A 19,496-nucleotide genomic window follows, 5' to 3' on the forward strand; every position below is an offset into this window, starting at 1 on the left:
CTGAAACAGCAGATGACCTACAACATCAACTAGATTGTTTTCAAGTATACTGTGAAACATGGAAACTTAAAGTTAATGCAGCCAAGACTAAAATTTTGATTTTTTTTCAAGAAGCAACTCAAAAACAAAAAAGAATCAATTTACATATAATAATAAAAACTTAGAAATCGTAACTGAAGTTAAATACCTTGGGCTTGTGTTGAGTAAATCTGGGTCATTCACAAATGCTAACAAAGATCTAATCAATCGAGCCTCAAAGTCTATGTTTGCTGTATTACAAAAATACATACAGTTCAATTTATGAATCGATTGTCAATTAGACCTGTTCGACAGGATTGTAAAACCTATATTATTATATGGATAAAAATAAACATCAACCTATAGTTGGGACCCTGAAAAGGGTCCACATCGAGGTTTCAGATTCCTCGTCATCTGATGAGGAGTCCACGATCAATATCAACATCAAGAAATCGAAAGTTCTTTCTGGTGATGCTTGGCCAAGGTTCCTCATCGTCCAATCTTCCGATGATGGAGCTTTGATAAAATTATCACCATTTGCAATTTAGAAAGAAATTCAGGGATTGCTGGCGAGCCAAAAGATGTAAAGAAGTTGAGGAATGGATCGCTTTTGGTAGAATGTTCTACAGGTGCCTTTTAAAATCGAAGTTACTGTCCAACATATTAATAAAAGTCAGTGCACACGCGTCCCTTAACTCATCAAAGGACGTCATTCGATCTCGAGATCTGGAAGGAGTTAGTGAAGAAGTAGACTTGTCTGGCATCTTGAATCCTATCAATTGGTTACTAACGTGCAATGTGGTTCAGATTTAGATGTAGCATGGTTGATCATCTTGTTCGATTTGAAATGTTTCGTTGGGAGGCTTTCATCCATAATCAGCACTTGGTTCCAGTGTGGGGTGGGGGTGGGGGGTGGGGGTGGGGGTAGGGGTGGGCTTATTTGGAGAAAGCTTACGATATCACGTGGAAGTATGGGATTTTAAAAGACCTCCATGGCATGTGCCTTATAGGTCGACTTCCTGTTTTTATTTCTCAATTTTTAAAAGATAGATTTTTTAAAGTTAGGGTGGGGTCGACTTTGTCCGACATTCACCCACAGGAGATGGGTGTGCCTCAAGGTAGTATCCCGTCTGTAACATTATTTTCTGTGAAAATTAACAGCATTAACCAGTGTTTAACACCTGGTGTGGATTGCTCGTTATATGTCGATGATTTTCAGATTTTCTATAGATCGTCCAATATGAGTATCATTGAACGTAAGTTGCAGTTTTGTTTGAATAATCTTCATCAATGGGCAACTGACAATGGCTTTAGATTCTCAAAGGCAAAAAACGGTTTGTATGCATATCTGCCAGAAATGAGGTCTTCACTTAGATCCACGGTTGTTTTTGGACAAAAATCCAATTCCAGTTGTTGAGGAGACCAAATTTATGGGGGTTATATTTGACAGGAAGCTATTTTTTGTTCCCCATCATATCTTTGTTAAAAGGAAGGGCTTAAAAGCTCTTAATATTTTAAAAGTTATTGGTAATACGGAATGGGGAGAAGACCGAAAGGTTATGCTCCGTCTATATAGAGCTCTTGTGAGGTCAAAACTAGATTATGGATGCATTGTGTACAGATCAACATGCAAGTCTTATAAAAATTAGGTAATTTTAAAAATCTGACTCCTCACCATTAATGGTACTATGGTTTCATGTATGAGGGAATATTTCATCTTAACTGCTCAACATATTAATAATAGTCACCCTGTGAGTAATTAAAGGGGTCATTGCTAAATTGTTTTGAGAAAAAAAATGAGGCTTCAAAACAAACCACAAACCAGATGAGATTCGCTTGCATTATTCTTTGAAGGACATGTTGATAGCAATACTCAAAAACGTGTTAGCTAAAGCAACAACTGAAGGTATAGAAAAGTCCAGTTCTGAAAATCCCTCACAAATACAGAAAAGTACTCAGATACATGGAAGGTAGCATTTGTGGATGTTGTGGGAGAAGTTCAAACATTAATAAAACCCTAAGCATACCAAAAAACTCACTCTGACTTGGCAGATTTGTTTACAACTCATTTTTGTTTGATATGCTATATTTGAAGATATACACCTGGAATTTGACAGGCTATATGTCACACCTTTTAAAGCAACTAAAGTGTAATGTCAAGTTGTGCAGGCAGCAATACTTGATCACATTACACTCAACATATATCGCATGAGCTACGTAAGTGACCAAGAGGAAGCAGACGCTATGTTATAGTCACATTCAATAAACACTTTTTAATGTGGTGACACGAAGATTGATTTCGTTTCGTCTGACAATGGTGTGGCGGTTTCAGCCATCGACCACGTGACACTTTAAGCGACGGAGATCGCTAACAATCATCATTTCTGTAGTGGTTTTGTTGGTTTAAATTCGAAATGAATTAATTTCTTAAATTATAATCATATCTACATCTTGTGTCGAAACCAGCGTTTTAAAAAATGTTTCAAAAGCGTAACGGACCGACAACACATAGTACATAATATACTGAACACATGTAGGTGAAGTTTCAATATGTTTGTTTTCAAATATTCAAATACATGCTTTGAAACATCTGAGAAAATGTTTTGCAAATATCACATGTGGTGTTTGGGGAATGTTTCCTCATATTGACAAGGAAGATACAGCCGTTACACAAAGTTGGTACGTTGCAAGCCAATACCTCGTGTGACTTGCATGAACGTTGACCAAGGACATACATATCCTGTTCATGGAATGAATAAGCTAGTTGATGAAGGCCATTGGAATCTGGGCCCATAACCTGTGGGAAGGTGCAAACAGTTCTCTGTCTTGCGATTATTTCAATGGAGCCTTCTTAGGACCTCGGTCGACAAGCACTTTATAATCGTTTTTATATCATTCTGCTCGAAGAACTCACTGGTGGTTCTTAGTCAAGAAGCACATGTATTCCTTGGGAATTTAGTGATGAAAGCAAACTACCTTGTCTAATATATGAAGAACTATCTCAATAGCAGGAAAATGTTTGATTGCATTTTGACAAACCTGCTCAGGTCACCACCAGAGCCGCCATTTTGAATATATAATGCGCCACATATTTGCAGTCATATTATCGCTACATATTGGGCATTTCGTTTGATTAATACATGGATATAGTTTGGAGGGGCGGGGGTTCAGTCATTGGGGCACCTTACTCCCAGTAATACTGAGTTGTATATTATTTTTTAAATCTGACTATATACCGGTATGTCTTGATGCTGTCTTTCTAATTTGTTTTTCTTCCATGATAGGTTTCCTGTGAAAACTTGTTTTCGTAATGCGCATATCTATCATTATTTTACAGTGACAGACGTTGGAAGTTGAAGATGTGCCCCATCAAAAGTCAGAAGAAGTGATGACTGCATCATACCAAACACGAATACCTAAGAATATGAATAAAACGTATGCAGCAGTGCATCTTTAATAATTGTTAACGCTTCGCGTTTTTTTTCTCTCTTTGTTTTTTTGCTATGTATTGCACTATATAGATTAGGTCCATGAAACAGCTATAGTCTAGTCAAAGTAGGTTCGACCCAAAACAAATTGCAATAGATTGGTTTTCTTCACTGTTCATTTTAGGGATGTTGCGTGAACAACATACTAAAAATGCACCAAAATCCTTTATGGGGAAATAGGTCTAATCTGCATATATCCATGATAGCGGTCAGCGTATTGAATTTTGCAATGTTATGGAATCTAGAACACATAAACAATAAAATTAGTTTCGGGTTGGTGGGGAAGCTGTTTAATAAATTTCTTGTTTGATCAGAAAACCACCTTCATTTGCATAATTGCAATATGGCCGCCACAATACCGCTAAAAAGACCATTTTATGTCTACACCTATGCTTTTTCCAAGATCATAATGTTGTTTACATATTACTTAGAGCCGAGGAAACTACTCAACACAATAAATAAATACCTGGGTTTTTTCATTCATATATTTCCAATGTGGCCGCCAAAGCACACTGAAATAGACATTGTTTCTCATATATTGACGACTAAATGATTTACAAACATATTGGACTATTCTGTGCATGTGCAACGATGTATTCATTATATCGTTAGTTAATTCGCGTAAATCCAAGTGTAACATTTCAAAGACATTTCAAATTCGTTTCATGTTTAATATTCCACCAGATAAATAATAATAACAATAACAATAATAATAATAATAATAATAATAATAATAATAAAACTTTCACAAATTTCTGTTCTTATTGTATTTGTCATTGAAAAGTACATTGTAAACAATCTGCTTTCTATAACAACTCATAAAACGGATGATGTATGTTTTAAAGAAATATGTTAAGGTGTATGCCCTTAAAACTGTTCAAGTCTCCCTGCTGTTACAAACTTCGCCCTCTCCACAGTTTGAGAGAGAAGTGACTTCGCTCTGTGATTTTGACACACGCATATATTATTGTGTTATTGTGTGGTGCTTTGGCTGGAACGGGAAATAGCCCAATGGGGTCATTGATGCTAAAATTATCAATTGTGTCTGGTCATCTTGGTGTTTGGAATAGCTCAGAATTAAGTGAAGCAGAAAAGAATATACCATGCAGAGGGTTATACTTATAGCTCAAAGCAAGGTCACTTTAAAATAACGAAAATACCATGCAGAGGGTTATACTTATAGCTCAAAGCAAGGTCACTTTAAAATAACGAAAATACCATGCAGAGGGTTATACTTATAGCTCAAAGCAAGGTCACTTTAAAATAACGAAAATACCATGCAGAGGGTTATACTTATAGCTCAAAGCAAGGTCACTTTAAAATAACGAAAATACCATGCAGAGGGTTATACTTATAGCTCAAAGCAAGGTCACTTTAAAATAACGAAAATACCATGCAGAGGGTTATACTTATAGCTCAAAGCAAGGTCACTTTAAAATAACGAAAATACCATGCAGAGGGTTATACTTTAAGCTCAAAACACGGTGTCTTTAAAATAATAAAAATACCATATAGAGGGTTATACTTTAAGCTCAAAACACGGTGTCTTTAAAATAACGAATATACCATATAGAGGGTTGTACTTTAAGCTCAAAACACGGTGACTTTAAAATAACGAATACACCATATAGAGGGATATACTTTAAGCTCAAAACACGGTGTCTTTAAAATAATGAAAATACCATGCAGAGGGTTATACTTTAAGCTCAAAACACGGTGTCTTTAAAATAACGAATATACCATATATAGGATTATACTTTAAGCTCAAAACACGGTGTCTTTAAAATAATGAAAATACCATGCAGAGGGTTATACTTGTAGCTCAAAACAATAACCATTTCGAGAGTACTGCTAAAGCAATACATATCCCCTACCAGGACCACAGATTTTCCTATCTTCTAAATTCACGACCATAACTCTGTGAAAAATGGGTAAATCAACATGAAAGGTAAACTTGATCTGTAACAGTACATGATAAAGAAATAGACCAAATTTCATCTTGATATCTTCAGGCATTGCAAAAAACAAAAAAGAAAAAAGCATGGAAAACAAATTTTCATATCTTCTAAGTTTATGCAGCATAACTCTTTGCAAAATTGGCCAATTGCCATGAAAGTTGAACCTGCACTGTAACAGAACTTGATGAAGCTATACATGAAAGTCACACCTGCTCTGTAACAGAACATGGTGAAGCTATACATGAAAGTCACACCTGCTCTGTAACAGAACTTGATGAAGCTATACATGAAAGTCACACCTGCTCTGTAACAGAACTTGATGAAGCTATACATGAAAGTCACACCTGCTCTGTAACAGAACTTGATGAAGCTATACATGAAAGTCACACCTGCTCTGTAACAGAACATGATGAAGCTATACATGAAAGTCACACCTGCTCTGTAACAGAACATGATGAAGCTATACATGAAAGTCACACCTGCTCTGTAACAGAACTTGATGAAGCTATACATGAAAGTCACACCTGCTCTGTAACAGAACATGATGAAGCTATACATGAAAGTCACACCTGCTCTGTAACAGAACTTGATGAAGCTATACATGAAAGTCACACCTGCTCTGTAACAGAACATGATGAAGCTATACATGAAAGTCACACCTGCTCTGTAACAGAACTTGATGAAGCTATACATGAAAGTCACACCTGATCTGTAACAGAACATGATGAAGCTATACATGAAAGTCACACCTGCTCTGTAACAGAACATGATGAAGCTATACATGAAAGTCACACCTGCTCTGTAACAGAACTTGATGAAGCTATACATGAAAGTCACACCTGCTCTGTAACAGAACATGATGAAGCTATACATGAAAGTCACACCTGCTCTGTAACAGAACATGATGAAGCTATACATGAAAGTCACACCTGCTCTGTAACAGAACATGATGAAGCTATACATGAAAGTCACACCTGCTCTGTAACAGAACATGATGAAGCTATACATGAAAGTCACACCTGCTCTGTAACAGAACATGATGAAGCTATACATGAAAGTCACACCTGCTCTGTAACAGAACATGATGAAGCTATACATGAAAGTCACACCTGCTCTGTAACAGAACATGATGAAGCTATACATGAAAGTCACACCTGATCTGTAACAGAACATGATGAAGCTATACATGAAAGTCACACCTGCTCTGTAACAGAACTTGATGAAGCTATACATGAAAGTCTCACCTGATCTGTAACAGAACATGATGAAGCTATACATGAAAGTCACACCTGACCTGTAACAGAACATGATGAAGCTATACATGAAAGTCACACCTGACCTGTAACAGAACATGATGAAGCTATACATGAAAGTCACACCTGCTCTGTAACAGAACATGATGAAGCTATACATGAAAGTCACACCTGCTCTGTAACAGAACATGATGAAGCTATACATGAAAGTCACACCTGCTCTGTAACAGAACTTGATGAAGCTATACATGAAAGTCACACCTGCTCTGTAACACAACATGATGAAGCTATACATGAAAGTCACACCTGCTCTGTAACAGAACTTGATGAAGCTATACATGAAAGTCACACCTGCTCTGTAACAGAACATGATGAAGCTATACATGAAAGTCACACCTGATCTGTAACAGAACATGATGAAGCTATACATGAAAGTCACACCTGCTCTGTAACAGAACATGATGAAGCTATACATGAAAGTCACACCTGATCTGTAACAGAACATGATGAAGCTATACATGAAAGTCACACCTGCTCTGTAACAGAACATGATGAAGCTATACATGAAAGTCACACCTGATCTGTAACAGAACATGATGAAGCTATACATGAAAGTCACACCTGATCTGTAACAGAACATGATGAAGCTATACATGAAAGTCACACCTGCTCTGTAACAGAACATGATGAAGCTATACATGAAAGTCACACCTGATCTGTAACAGAACATGATGAAGCTATACATGAAAGTCACACCTGCTCTGTAACAGAACTTGATGAAGCTATACATGAAAGTCACACCTGCTCTGTAACAGAACATGATGAAGCTATACATGAAAGTCACACCTGATCTGTAACAGAACTTGATGAAGCTATACATGAAAGTCACACCTGCTCTGTAACAGAACTTGATGAAGCTATACATGAAAGTCACACCTGCTCTGTAACAGAACTTGATGAAGCTATACATGAAAGTCACACCTGCTCTGTAACAGAACATGATGAAGCTATACATGAAAGTCACACCTGATCTGTAACAGAACTTGATGAAGCTATACATGAAAGTCACACCTGCTCTGTAACAGAACTTGATGAAGCTATACATGTCACACCTGATCTGTAACAGAACTTGATGAAGCTATACATGAAAGTCACACCTGCTCTGTAACAGAACTTGATGAAGCTATACATGAAAGTCACACCTGCTCTGTAACAGAACTTGATGAAGCTATACATGAAAGTCACACCTGCTCTGTAACAGAACTTGATGAAGCTATACATGAAAGTCACACCTGCTCTGTAACAGAACTTGATGAAGCTATACATGAAAGTCACACCTGCTCTGTAACAGAACTTGATGAAGCTATACATGAAAGTCACACCTGCTCTGTAACAGAACTTGATGAAGCTATACATGAAAGTCACACCTGCTCTGTAACAGAACTTGATGAAGCTATACATGAAAGTCACACCTGCTCTGTAACAGAACTTGATGAAGCTATACATGAAAGTCACACCTGCTCTGTAACAGAACTTGATGAAGCTATACATGAAAGTCACACCTGCTCTGTAACAGAACTTGATGAAGCTATACATGAAAGTCACACCTGCTCTGTAACAGAACTTGATGAAGCTATACATGAAAGTCACACCTGCTCTGTAACAGAACTTGATGAAGCTATACATGAAAGTCACACCTGCTCTGTAACAGAACATGATGAAGCTATACATGAAAGTCACACCTGATATGTAACAGAACTTGATGAAGCTATACATGAAAGTCACACCTGCTCTGTAACAACATGATGAAGCTATACATGAAAGTCACACCTGCTCTGTAACAGAACTTGATGAAGCTATACATGAAAGTCACACCTGCTCTGTAACAGAACATGATGAAGCTATACATGAAAGTCACACCTGCTCTGTAACAGAACTTGATGAAGCTATACATGAAAGTCACACCTGCTCTGTAACAGAACTTGATGAAGCTATACATGAAAGTCACACCTGCTCTGTAACAGAACTTGATGAAGCTATACATGAAAGTCACACCTGATCTGTAACAGAACTTGATGAAGCTATACATGAAAGTCACACCTGCTCTGTAACAGAACTTGATGAAGCTATACATGAAAGTCACACCTGCTCTGTAACAGAACTTGATGAAGCTATACATGAAAGTCACACCTGCTCTGTAACAGAACATGATGAAGCTATACATGAAAGTCACACGTGATCTGTAACAGAACTTGATGAAGCTATACATGAATGTCACACCTGCTCTGTAACAACATGATGACGCTATACACGAAAGTCACACCTGCTCTGTAACAGAACTTGATGAAGCTATACACGAAAGTCACACCTGCTCTGTAACAGAACTTGATGAAGCTATACATGAAAGTCACACCTGCTCTGTAACAGAACTTGATGAAGCTATACATGAAAGTCACACCTGATCTGTAACAGAACTTGATGAAGCTATACATGAATGTCACACCTGATCTGTAACAGAACTTGATGAAGCTATACATGAAAGTCACACCTGATCTGTAACAGAACTTGATGAAGCTATACATGAAAGTCACACCTGCTCTGTAACAGAACATGATGAAGCTATACATGAAAGTCACACCTGCTCTGTAACAGAACTTGATGAAGCTATACATGAAAGTCACACCTGCTCTGTAACAGAACATGATGAAGCTATACATGAAAGTCACACCTGCTCTGTAACAGAACTTGATGAAGCTATACATGAAAGTCACACCTGCTCTGTAACAGAACTTGATGAAGCTATACATGAAAGTCACACCTGCTCTGTAACAGAACTTGATGAAGCTATACATGAAAGTCACACCTGCTCTGTAACAGAACTTGATGAAGCTATACATGAAAGTCACACCTGCTCTGTAACAGAACTTGATGAAGCTATACATGAAAGTCACACCTGCTCTGTAACAGAACTTGATGAAGCTATACATGAAAGTCACACCTGCTCTGTAACAGAACATGATGAAGCTATACATGAAAGTCACACCTGCTCTGTAACAGAACTTGATGAAGCTATACATGAAAGTCACACCTGCTCTGTAACAGAACTTGATGAAGCTATACATGAAAGTCACACCTGCTCTGTAACAGAACTTGATGAAGCTATACATGAAAGTCACACCTGCTCTGTAACAGAACTTGATGAAGCTATACATGAAAGTCACACCTGCTCTGTAACAGAACTTGATGAAGCTATACATGAAAGTCACACCTGCTCTGTAACAGAACATGATGAAGCTATACATGAAAGTCACACCTGCTCTGTAACAGAACTTGATGAAGCTATACATGAAAGTCACACCTGCTCTGTAACAGAACATGATGAAGCTATACATGAAAGTCACACCTGCTCTGTAACAGAACTTGATGAAGCTATACACAAAACAACAGCTCAATATCGTCAGGCATTATATATATGTATAATAAAGTCCAGACAGACAGACAGAAGGACGGGAAAAAACTATAGTCCCCTGCGGTTGAATCTGTAGGGGACTAAAAAGGAGAGAAAGAGTAAGCCAGCCTTTGACAGTTTGACCCCATCTTCAACAGCAGTGTCCAATATAGTAATCATTGAATAGTGAACAGGTTAAACATTGAGAAAACAATTTTAATTTCTCATTTAATTTTACAAAACCAATGTAGCTTAGCTGAAAGAAGCATTGCTTGTGATAAACGATGCTAATCCACACCTGTTTGTCCACTAATAAAAGTACAGTGTTACTTAAAAAAAGACCACATCAATTCGAAGGACTGAATAAACTCTGTTCATATTAAATACAAATCACAAATGTATCGAGTTTGTTAAACTGTTATCTATTACAAGGACAGTCTCGAGTTTGCAGCCATTGTAAGATGTTTCCGACCAACAGTCTTTTTGGTGACTATAATTACATATTAAATAAATTTAGGTATTTCGTTATATGTTCGAAATTATGGGAAGATAAAATCTGGTTTGGGCTATTACAGCCATTAGGACGACAACAAACACCTTGTTTATACACACACTGATATTCTTAACAGGAAAATGTCAGTAATATGTAATTTTAGTCATCAAAAAGGCTCTGAATGTGCTACATGTTACCATGGCAGCAAATTCAGGCTGGTCTCTTTAATAATTTCTTCAGGTACTTTGCATAAATATACACACACAAAAATTACAAACACATTGAGTTTGTTAATACTTTTTACATAATCCCACCATTGAAATGAATTCACACCATAATATTTCTCCTGAATAGAAAATTTCACAGTTTACAGGTTTTGTTTGCATGAGTGATTCATCACATGAAATAAACACTAGTCTCCAGCTGACTGAATACCGTATCCTCTATCCCTACGTGTTTCCCGGAACCAAACGTTGTCTGCTTGTGCTACACTAATCCAAAGCCTTCAGTCTGTTGTATGGATAAGACAAGTTTGTCCCTGAGGATCGTCTTGGACGAGTACTTGGGCAGGTCCAGCAGGTTGAAACACGTGTGAGCTACTGGCAAGAAGTCGTCCCCACCCCGCGTAGGCTGAATCACAATGTACAACAGAAATGATAGGTTACAGCTTTATACTGTTAGTTGTTCAATTCAACAATCATGGGTTATTGTTAGTTGTTTAAGTCATCAACTCATAGGTTAAAGTTTTATACTGTTAGTTGTTCAATTCAACAAATCATAGGTTACAGCTTTATACTGTTCGTTGTTTAAGTCAACAAACCATAGGTTACTGCTTTATACTGTTAGTTGTTCAATCCAACAATCATGGGTTACAGCTTTATACTGTTAGTTGTTTAAGTCAACAAATCATAGGTTACAGCTTTATACTGTTAGTTGTTTAAGTAAACAAGACGTAGGTTACAGCTTCATACTGTTAGTTGTTAAGTCAACAAATCTTAGGTTACAGCTTTATACTGTTAGTTGTTAAGTCAACAAATCTTAGGTTACAGCTTTATACTGTTGGTTGTTTAAGTCAACAGAAATCATGTCACATGTTTTAAGGTTTTAGTCCTTCAACAGCTTCATTGTTTGAGTCCTTCGATTCAACAGATAACATGTCACATGTTTTAAGGTTTTAGTCCTTCAACAGCTTCATTGTTTGAGTCCTTCGATTCAACAGATAACATGTCATGTTTTAAGGTTTTAGTACTTCAACAGCTTCATTGTTTGAGTCCTTCGATTCAACAGATAACATATGTCTTACATTAACACTATGTGGTAATTAGGGCGGGATGTAGCTCAGTGATACAGCGCCTGCTTGATGCGTGGTCGGTGTGGGATCAATCCCTGTCGGTGGGTCCATTGATGCTATGTCTCATTCCAGCCAGTGCAACATGACTAGTATATCAAAGGCCGTGGTATGTGCTATCCTGTCTGTGGGATGGTGCATATGAAAGATCCCGTGCTGCTAATGGAAACATGTACCGGTTTCCTGTCTAAGACTTTATGTCAAAATTACCAATAGCCGATGATTAATAAACTTTAACTTAATCTGGTAATTATGACTATCTGATGTTGGAAAAATACAGTGTGTACCTTACTTAAATTATTATTATCTGGTGTTGCAAAAACACAGTATCTTACTTAAATCATGACTATATCTAAAAATGCATGATCTTAAAGAGAAATTAAACAAATACCTTGACATACTGCATTCCAAAGATAGGGATTCTGTCACTGTCGGTTAAAAACACTGAAAAAAACCCCACAAAATACAACTCATATAGATAGACTTCAACACAGAACAACACACAGATTACACCAACAGCTAAAAGAAAACTATTAGTTTCCCCAATATAAGGGTGTATAACACCAAATAAAATCCCATAGACGATCATAGTAACATATGGGGGTATAACAGTTAGATGCAACGTATCAATCAACATACACACAACATATATAAATACTAGAACACCTCACCCTTGAAATAAATCACAGAAAATGGGGGGTCAAGCTGCTAGCTCCTGAGATAACAGGAAGCGTCCTTCACAACCGCTGTCCCGCACAAAAATTGACAAGCTTATTTTTATTACTTCCCACCTATCTTTCAAGCATCACAGTACGTGGTACACTAACACTGGTTCAAATCAAATCATAGCAAGTTTTTGGTCACATAGGACAACACTTTATTACAACAAGTCCTGTCACATATGTCACCAATGGCATTCGAGGAACCATGAAGTGCTGTATCAAAAGTTGGGTGCACCTCGAACTCTGACCTGGACGAGATGCTATTTGGTAGACTACTACCTATACTGCTACCACACACTTTCAGAAAGTGTCCAGTGGGCTACATTTGAGAAGGACAGCCTTACATGTCCTAAAATATACAAACAACTAATTGATCAGAATTGTTTTAAATGCAGGGTGACAGTTTGAAATGTATATAGGACAATATTTGTAAATAAAAATTAAACATGTGATATATAACACATCTTGCCTTTTATTTTATGTATAATGAGTACAATTTATCACACTCATCTCAATTTAGTTGTGTGTACTGTGTATCACTTACATGTTAGAACAAGCAAACTGAATGCACTACATTACCTCGTAACACAGAACAGAGTCGAATTTACTCTCGTAACCCAGAAATGAGAAAAATCGGCAAAAATGGATCAAAGTAACCTATATTAATCAAACATTTTATCCAGTGTCAAAGATCACTTCTCTTGTGCTGACTCGTACAAGACCAAGTACTGCTGGAATGCACACTAAATTGAGAAACAATGTCTGTTTCAAACATGCCTGGCAGATTGTTGTCATCAGCAGGATAAGTTTGAAAACACTGACCCAGTAATGGCGGCCCCTGTCCACATTAATTATAATCACTAGTAATTAGGTCAGCTGCTCTAAGTTTATCAGTTGTAAGCAGGTAACCCCAGTCATTTCACTAAGAGTACTTGATTGAAAACAACTGCATCCATATTGTCTTAAAATTAAAGTAATTTAAAAATGCCGCCACTTACTACGAAAGGAAAATGTGGTTTCAAAAAGGGATATCTCCCAAACAACAAACACAGAACTTGTAGGAAACTAACAACACCTAATGCTAAAAGTAGCAGGACAGTCAGACTGTGCAAATCAATGACTGAAAAGGTTATCAACTGCCATGCCCATGGAGTACAAGTGAGTGAAATGTCGACTGGTGAGCCGTATCGGCTTCTACGTTCTGTACCAGACCCAGCAACTGAATTGGAAAAAAATTCAAAGAAAGCACCCGGCTCAAGGTAACTGATTTCATGTCTTAGAGTAGACACACTGCACAATTTGATATACCTGATGTAATAGTACTTATTTACATTCTATGGGTGAAAATAGCTAAAAAAATGAACAAAATGATAGGGAAATTTATACCGAAATGTAACATTTTGCCCAAGAAATTATTTGTAAGGCCTGTCACATGCAGTTTGTTTCTTTGTGACAACTACACTTTCTCTGTAACCATAAACAAACACGCAACAAGTGTCACTCAAATATTTGTCACTGAAGTCAGATTACAGTAACATGCTACTAATCTAGCAAGTGGCCAAAGGGAGATAATCTAGTTTGACAATGCAATGTACATTAAAATACATTTAGCACTGCAGGAAAAAAAAGCAATTTGTTTTAAATTTTTTATTTAACAGACCTGAAGCAAACACCTACAGAGTACTGCATATGGGGAGGTTGGAGGAGCTTATTAACACCAGTCAGGTCAAACATGCCGACTCGTCCCCTAATTGCTGCGGTGTGTTTCGCTTTGACTTTGATAGGGAAGAACGGAGGGGCATCTGTACACGGTTGAATGTTTTCTGTGAGAAATGCAGTTACCTCTCCAATACATTTACCTTGTATGACGAAGTGGAGAAACCTGAAGTAAGATCCAGGGGGCGGAGGGCAGCTCAGCCAAATGTGACAGTTCAGGTTGGGCTAACAAAAATGCCTATAGGTGCCGAAAACTTCCGTCTGTTGTGTTTGTGCATGAATATCCCTGCACCATCAGCCAGTGGATTCCAAAGAACTGCAAACAAAGTTTGTAAAAACATAGTAACATCAAACACTGCAGACATGAAAGCCAGGAGAGAGACACTAAGGCACATAAACAAATTAAGGGGCTCCAAACCTAACACTGTCAACCTACAATGCGATGGCATGTACAACAATCCACTGTACTCAGGGGTTGGTAAGACACCTTATCAACCTGCGACCCAGGTCGTGTATACAGCAGTTGAACACAACACACACAAAAAGCAGGTGTTAGCAATTTCTACCAAAAACAAATTATGCTCTAAACATCACAACATTAGTACTTCTGAAACATGCCTGCAAGACCCAACATGCTCTCGTAACATCCCCATGTCAATGTCTATTGGAGATGAGAAAAAATGGGATAAGGACTGTTTGGCACAATTAAAAAATGATTCTCTCGAAGTACAATACATGACAACGGACCCAGATGCCAAGGGATTTAAAGGAGCTCTCGAGATGTACAACGAAAACAATAGGGAGATAAAACCCCAAATGTTACTAGACACCCGACATCTGTCCGAAAATCACAGAAAATTTGTAAAAAATTCTAAATTTGTTGAAAACATGATGCCAGGACGGACAGTGTCTAATAGAAAGAAAATGCAAATAAGATTCTCCAATGACATTGCCATGAGGTGCCAAGCAGAGTTTGAACAAGCTTACAAACAACATGCTGGAAACACTAAAAAAATTATGCATGCATTAAGGTACATTAGCGATGCCATCGCAGCCTGTTATCAAGGCGTACACAACAGATGTAAGAGACACTCATTTGTTTGCAAAAAGAAAAACTGGCTCACAAAGAGTAGCTTTCTAAATTCTGATTTCAAAATTCCTAAATCCATACAAAACAACACAAACCTTAGGAAGTGCATTGATTGTCGTCTCGGCCCAAAAATGTTGCACCTTACAAAATTTAACACAAACACACAAAAATGTGAAGCTGTGAACAAATGCATTCGAAAATCTTTACCCAGACACACCACCTTCAGCAGGAATTTCGCAGCTAGGGCCCACAGTGCAGTCCATACCATTAACAATGGGCCTGCAGAATATTTACTCTTACTTTCAAAAGACATGGGCTGTACGTTTTCTGCCGGCAGTAAAGTTGTTGCAGATCTCTCTAAAGTTGAAACACTGCGAACTCAGCAACTGAATAGAAAGAAAAAAAACACTTACAAAAGTAAACGATGTGAAAAGAGAAAGGCCCTCTATGAAATGTATGAAAGACACCAAAACGATGAACTGTATGAAAAAAATAGCCTTATGCGAAATCTCGTTCCGAAAACCGCACAAAATAGTACGAAAAAAAAATGTAATAATAAAAAATAAAATAAATAATGTACAATCTTACACGTACATACAATGGAAATAATATAATTTAGTATTTCACAGCAGACAGTGTGGACTGTGCCCTTTGTGACACACACCCTGGTCTTTACAATGTACCCTGTCACTGTTACTTGCATGACTCTCCAATACTAAGTGCTCAGGATTAATGCACTGCCGATTATGGCACAGATGGGAAACTTCTAAAACACCGGCACATGCAGCCATGTCAGAAGGAAGTAGCTTGTTACAGATCATATAGGCAAGTCTGTGAGCTTTCTCTATTTTTGGTTTGTCCATTTTAGGCCAATTAACTTTCTGTCTGCCATAACCAACTTCATTCACAGATCCTAACCATACTGTACAGTCATATTTTCCGACATGAAAATCACTTTTCCTGTCCAAAAGATATTGCAAGTGTTGAAAAAAAGTTTCCATAATAACTGACACAAACAATGTTGCTTCAAGTGAAAAGCAAAACCAGAATAAATGATTATAATTATGTACCGCAACAAAATGTGAAATTCCTGTATAGGGTGTATAACACCAAATAAAATCCCATAGACGACCATAGTAACATATGGGGGTATAACAGTTAGATGCAACGTATCAATCAACATACACACAACATATATAAATACTAGAACACCTCACCCTTGAAATAAATCACAGAAAATGGGGGGTCAAGCTGCTAGTTTCTGAGATAACAGGAAGCATCCTTCACAACCGCTGTCCCGCACGAAAATTGACAAGCTTATTTTTATTACTTCCCACCTATCTTTCAAGCATCACAGTACGTGGTACACTAACACTGGTTCAAATCAAATCATAGCAAGTTTTTGGTCACATAGGACAACACTTTATTACAACAAGTCCTGTCACATATGTCACCAATGGCATTCGAGGAACCATGAAGTGCTGTATCAAAAGTTGGGTGCACCTCGAACTCTGACCTGGACGAGATGCTATTTGGTAGACTACTACCATAAACAAGCATCCTGCGAGTACTGCTAAAGCAACACGTGTCCCCTAGTGAGCCCCACACGTTTACATCTCCAAAATTCAAGGGCCATAACTCTGTGAAACGTAGATAAATTTCATTTCTGACAGTTATGTCCATTGAATAACTTCCCTTGAAAGTCAAAAGTGATTTGGCCGTAACTGTGTCAGAAATAAGAAAATCCCCATGAACTGTAATTCAACAATCTGAACCTATATACAAAATTTCAAATATTTCATCTGTAGTAGTCAGAAGGTTAAAGTACAATGCAGTAGCAACCAAATTGCTACACCTTTTCGTGTTAGCATAGTTACCAAGACATTTCTTCATGTCATCCATGGCCATCTCGTGGAAGACCTCCCAGAAAAACTGGATGGTCTGGTGATAGCGGTGGTACTCTCCCTTGCACTCTCAGAGCACTGCCTGAGTTAAATATATACAGAACTTCACACACGTTGTTTGAGTTTCGTATTTACTGCACAAGTTTATTTTGTTCAAGAATATATACCACAACACCACGTAGCGGTCAAGTGGTATATTCTTGCGAAAAATATGTGATGTTCTGTATTTATTACAAACCTTCTTTTATTATTTTAAATTCTTTAATAAATTAATTTTAAAACTATTCAACCATGCCATATGGTGACATATTTATGTTTTAAACTGAACAGAATGTGGAGAAAGTTACATATGACTTAACACTAAGAAAACAGACATAGTAGATGTTCATTTGTTACTTGTTTTCCTTCGTGACAGCTTTCTTAGCTCCATCGGGACAAACTAAAAATAATACTGTAATATCAAAACTAAATATGTTTTTGTATTTCCAGAGTTGTTTATCTGTAAGTGACTGTCTATGGGGTTATTTATAAAAAGCAACCGTTACTAATTCCAATAATCTTTTCACCTGATATATATATTCTAAACTATATGCGTTTATAAATAGAGAAGAAGGGGCTAAATGAATTTATTTGAATAAATAAATGTTTAAGACTATTTCAGACGGTAGAGGTAGTTTTGTCGTAGGATTGAATCTCCTCAAACTCATTCTCTGATTGTTATCCCCATCCCCTCCAGTGTCACACAACTGAGATAACAAAGGTAGTCACGTGTCCTATCCGTGTGGCCCATAACTATATGCCTGGCACGATATAATATTAGATACAAATGTGTGGACTGCATCGTGAAATACACTGTTCCTTCCCCTAGCAATATTATATTACCCCCAAAAAGTAACTGTTTCTGGATTTCACTGATATGTTAGAGGTAAATAAATCTTGATTAGGTAAACATCATTATCCACGATATCATATTGTTTTGTTTGTCTTTCTTCCCAGTTCAAGTTATCAACGAATTGTAATAATGGCAGTGTTCTTTAGGCACAGCCCAAGGAGCGATGTCTGACAGGATCGATTTATCTCTGTGGATATCACATCCCAAACAATTATCAGTCGCTGGTGGGTGGAGAATTACATGGTTCAATGTGCACAAAACCTCATTTTGAGAAATCGCCACTTGAAGTTTGGATCTGCCATATCTGAGTCACAAAGAGGTCTTTGCAATAGTTTTAGCATAACAACTGTGTCTTTATATGCCACATTCTAGGACTGTTTACTATGTAGACAAATTGTTTTTCTATCAAATAGGATGGATAACTCATGTTTGGAAAAATTGCAGATAGAACTTTGTAATTCTCAAGCCACGCCGGTTTCATTACCAATTCTCCAGCTAATGTGCAGAGGTAACTATACTGAACAACAAAAGAAACACTTTTTAATTGGCGATTTAAAGAAATTTCGTAAATACTGTAGAATGATTCACTGATAATTTAATAGCCACAAGCAGTAATAGGATTCAAGTTAAATAATTTTAAATAAATAGAGGAAAACTAAAATAATGATAGCGTTTCTTTTGTTATTTTTCGTATATAACACAGACTCCAAATAGCATATTAAACATGTTAAAAATAAGGTGAAGTGCCATTAACGCAATATTTTGCTCAGTGTTCTCCTTATCTATAACGAACATAACGAAAACAAATATTGAACATACGTTTATTTATTTCACACCATTGATTTATAATACCTGTAATATATTTCTACAGGCTGGATTAACTTTATACGAAAAGTAAGTTTGTTTAACATAATTTGCTCCACATGTTCAGTTATAAATACTTTTCAGAAATGTTCAAAAGTTAGAGATATGTCCACAATTTTAAATGTTTCTCAGAAACAATTACACTTTCAGATTTGTTTCATGTTTAGAACATATATGTTTTAGGTTTTTTAATTGATTTGGTTTTTTCTGAACGTTTTCTCTTGAATTGCCCAGGTTTCTTGCCCATGTTTCTTGCCCATTGATGGCGTTGTCGGTACAATCAGCTTACCGTCTGTTCATGT

The 19,496-nt window shown here is 37.1% G+C and overlaps 1 protein-coding gene and 1 long non-coding RNA gene across 2 annotated transcripts; both read right to left on the bottom strand.

The window, feature by feature from the left end:
* Positions 1-7,782: 7,782 nt before the first annotated feature.
* On the bottom strand, positions 7,783-12,412 carry LOC121378684. Its single transcript, XM_041506967.1, has 6 exons — positions 12,398-12,412; positions 11,149-11,288; positions 9,356-10,080; positions 8,998-9,220; positions 8,505-8,912; positions 7,783-8,419 (listed from the first exon to the last, which is right to left on the bottom strand). Exons 1-6 carry the CDS (start codon positions 12,410-12,412, stop codon positions 7,783-7,785), a joined length of 2,148 nt encoding a protein of 715 aa, XP_041362901.1.
* A 200-nt stretch (positions 12,413-12,612) lies between these two features.
* Positions 12,613-17,075, bottom strand: LOC121380204. The gene is made up of 3 exons (XR_005958893.1): positions 16,752-17,075; positions 14,588-14,760; positions 12,613-13,077 (listed from the first exon to the last, which is right to left on the bottom strand). It is a non-coding gene; the product is annotated as an uncharacterized LOC121380204 (long non-coding RNA).
* Between the last annotated feature and the right edge of the window lie 2,421 nt (positions 17,076-19,496).

This window comes from Gigantopelta aegis, chromosome 8 (assembly GCF_016097555.1).
Source record: "Gigantopelta aegis isolate Gae_Host chromosome 8, Gae_host_genome, whole genome shotgun sequence".
Classification (NCBI taxonomy): Eukaryota; Metazoa; Mollusca; class Gastropoda; order Neomphalida; family Peltospiridae; genus Gigantopelta; species Gigantopelta aegis.

Bases quoted from the DNA above. Each gene is read 5' to 3' on its own strand.
- LOC121378684 (XM_041506967.1), bottom strand. The intron at 10,081-11,148 runs GTAGCACAAGCA...GTTCTGTTACAG, and splicing joins ACTGAAGGCTTTGGATTAGT to AGCAGGTGTGACTTTCATGT. The intron at 8,420-8,504 runs GTGTGACTTTCA...GTTCTGTTACAG, and splicing joins ATCATGTTGTTACAGAGCAG to AGCAGGTGTGACTTTCATGT.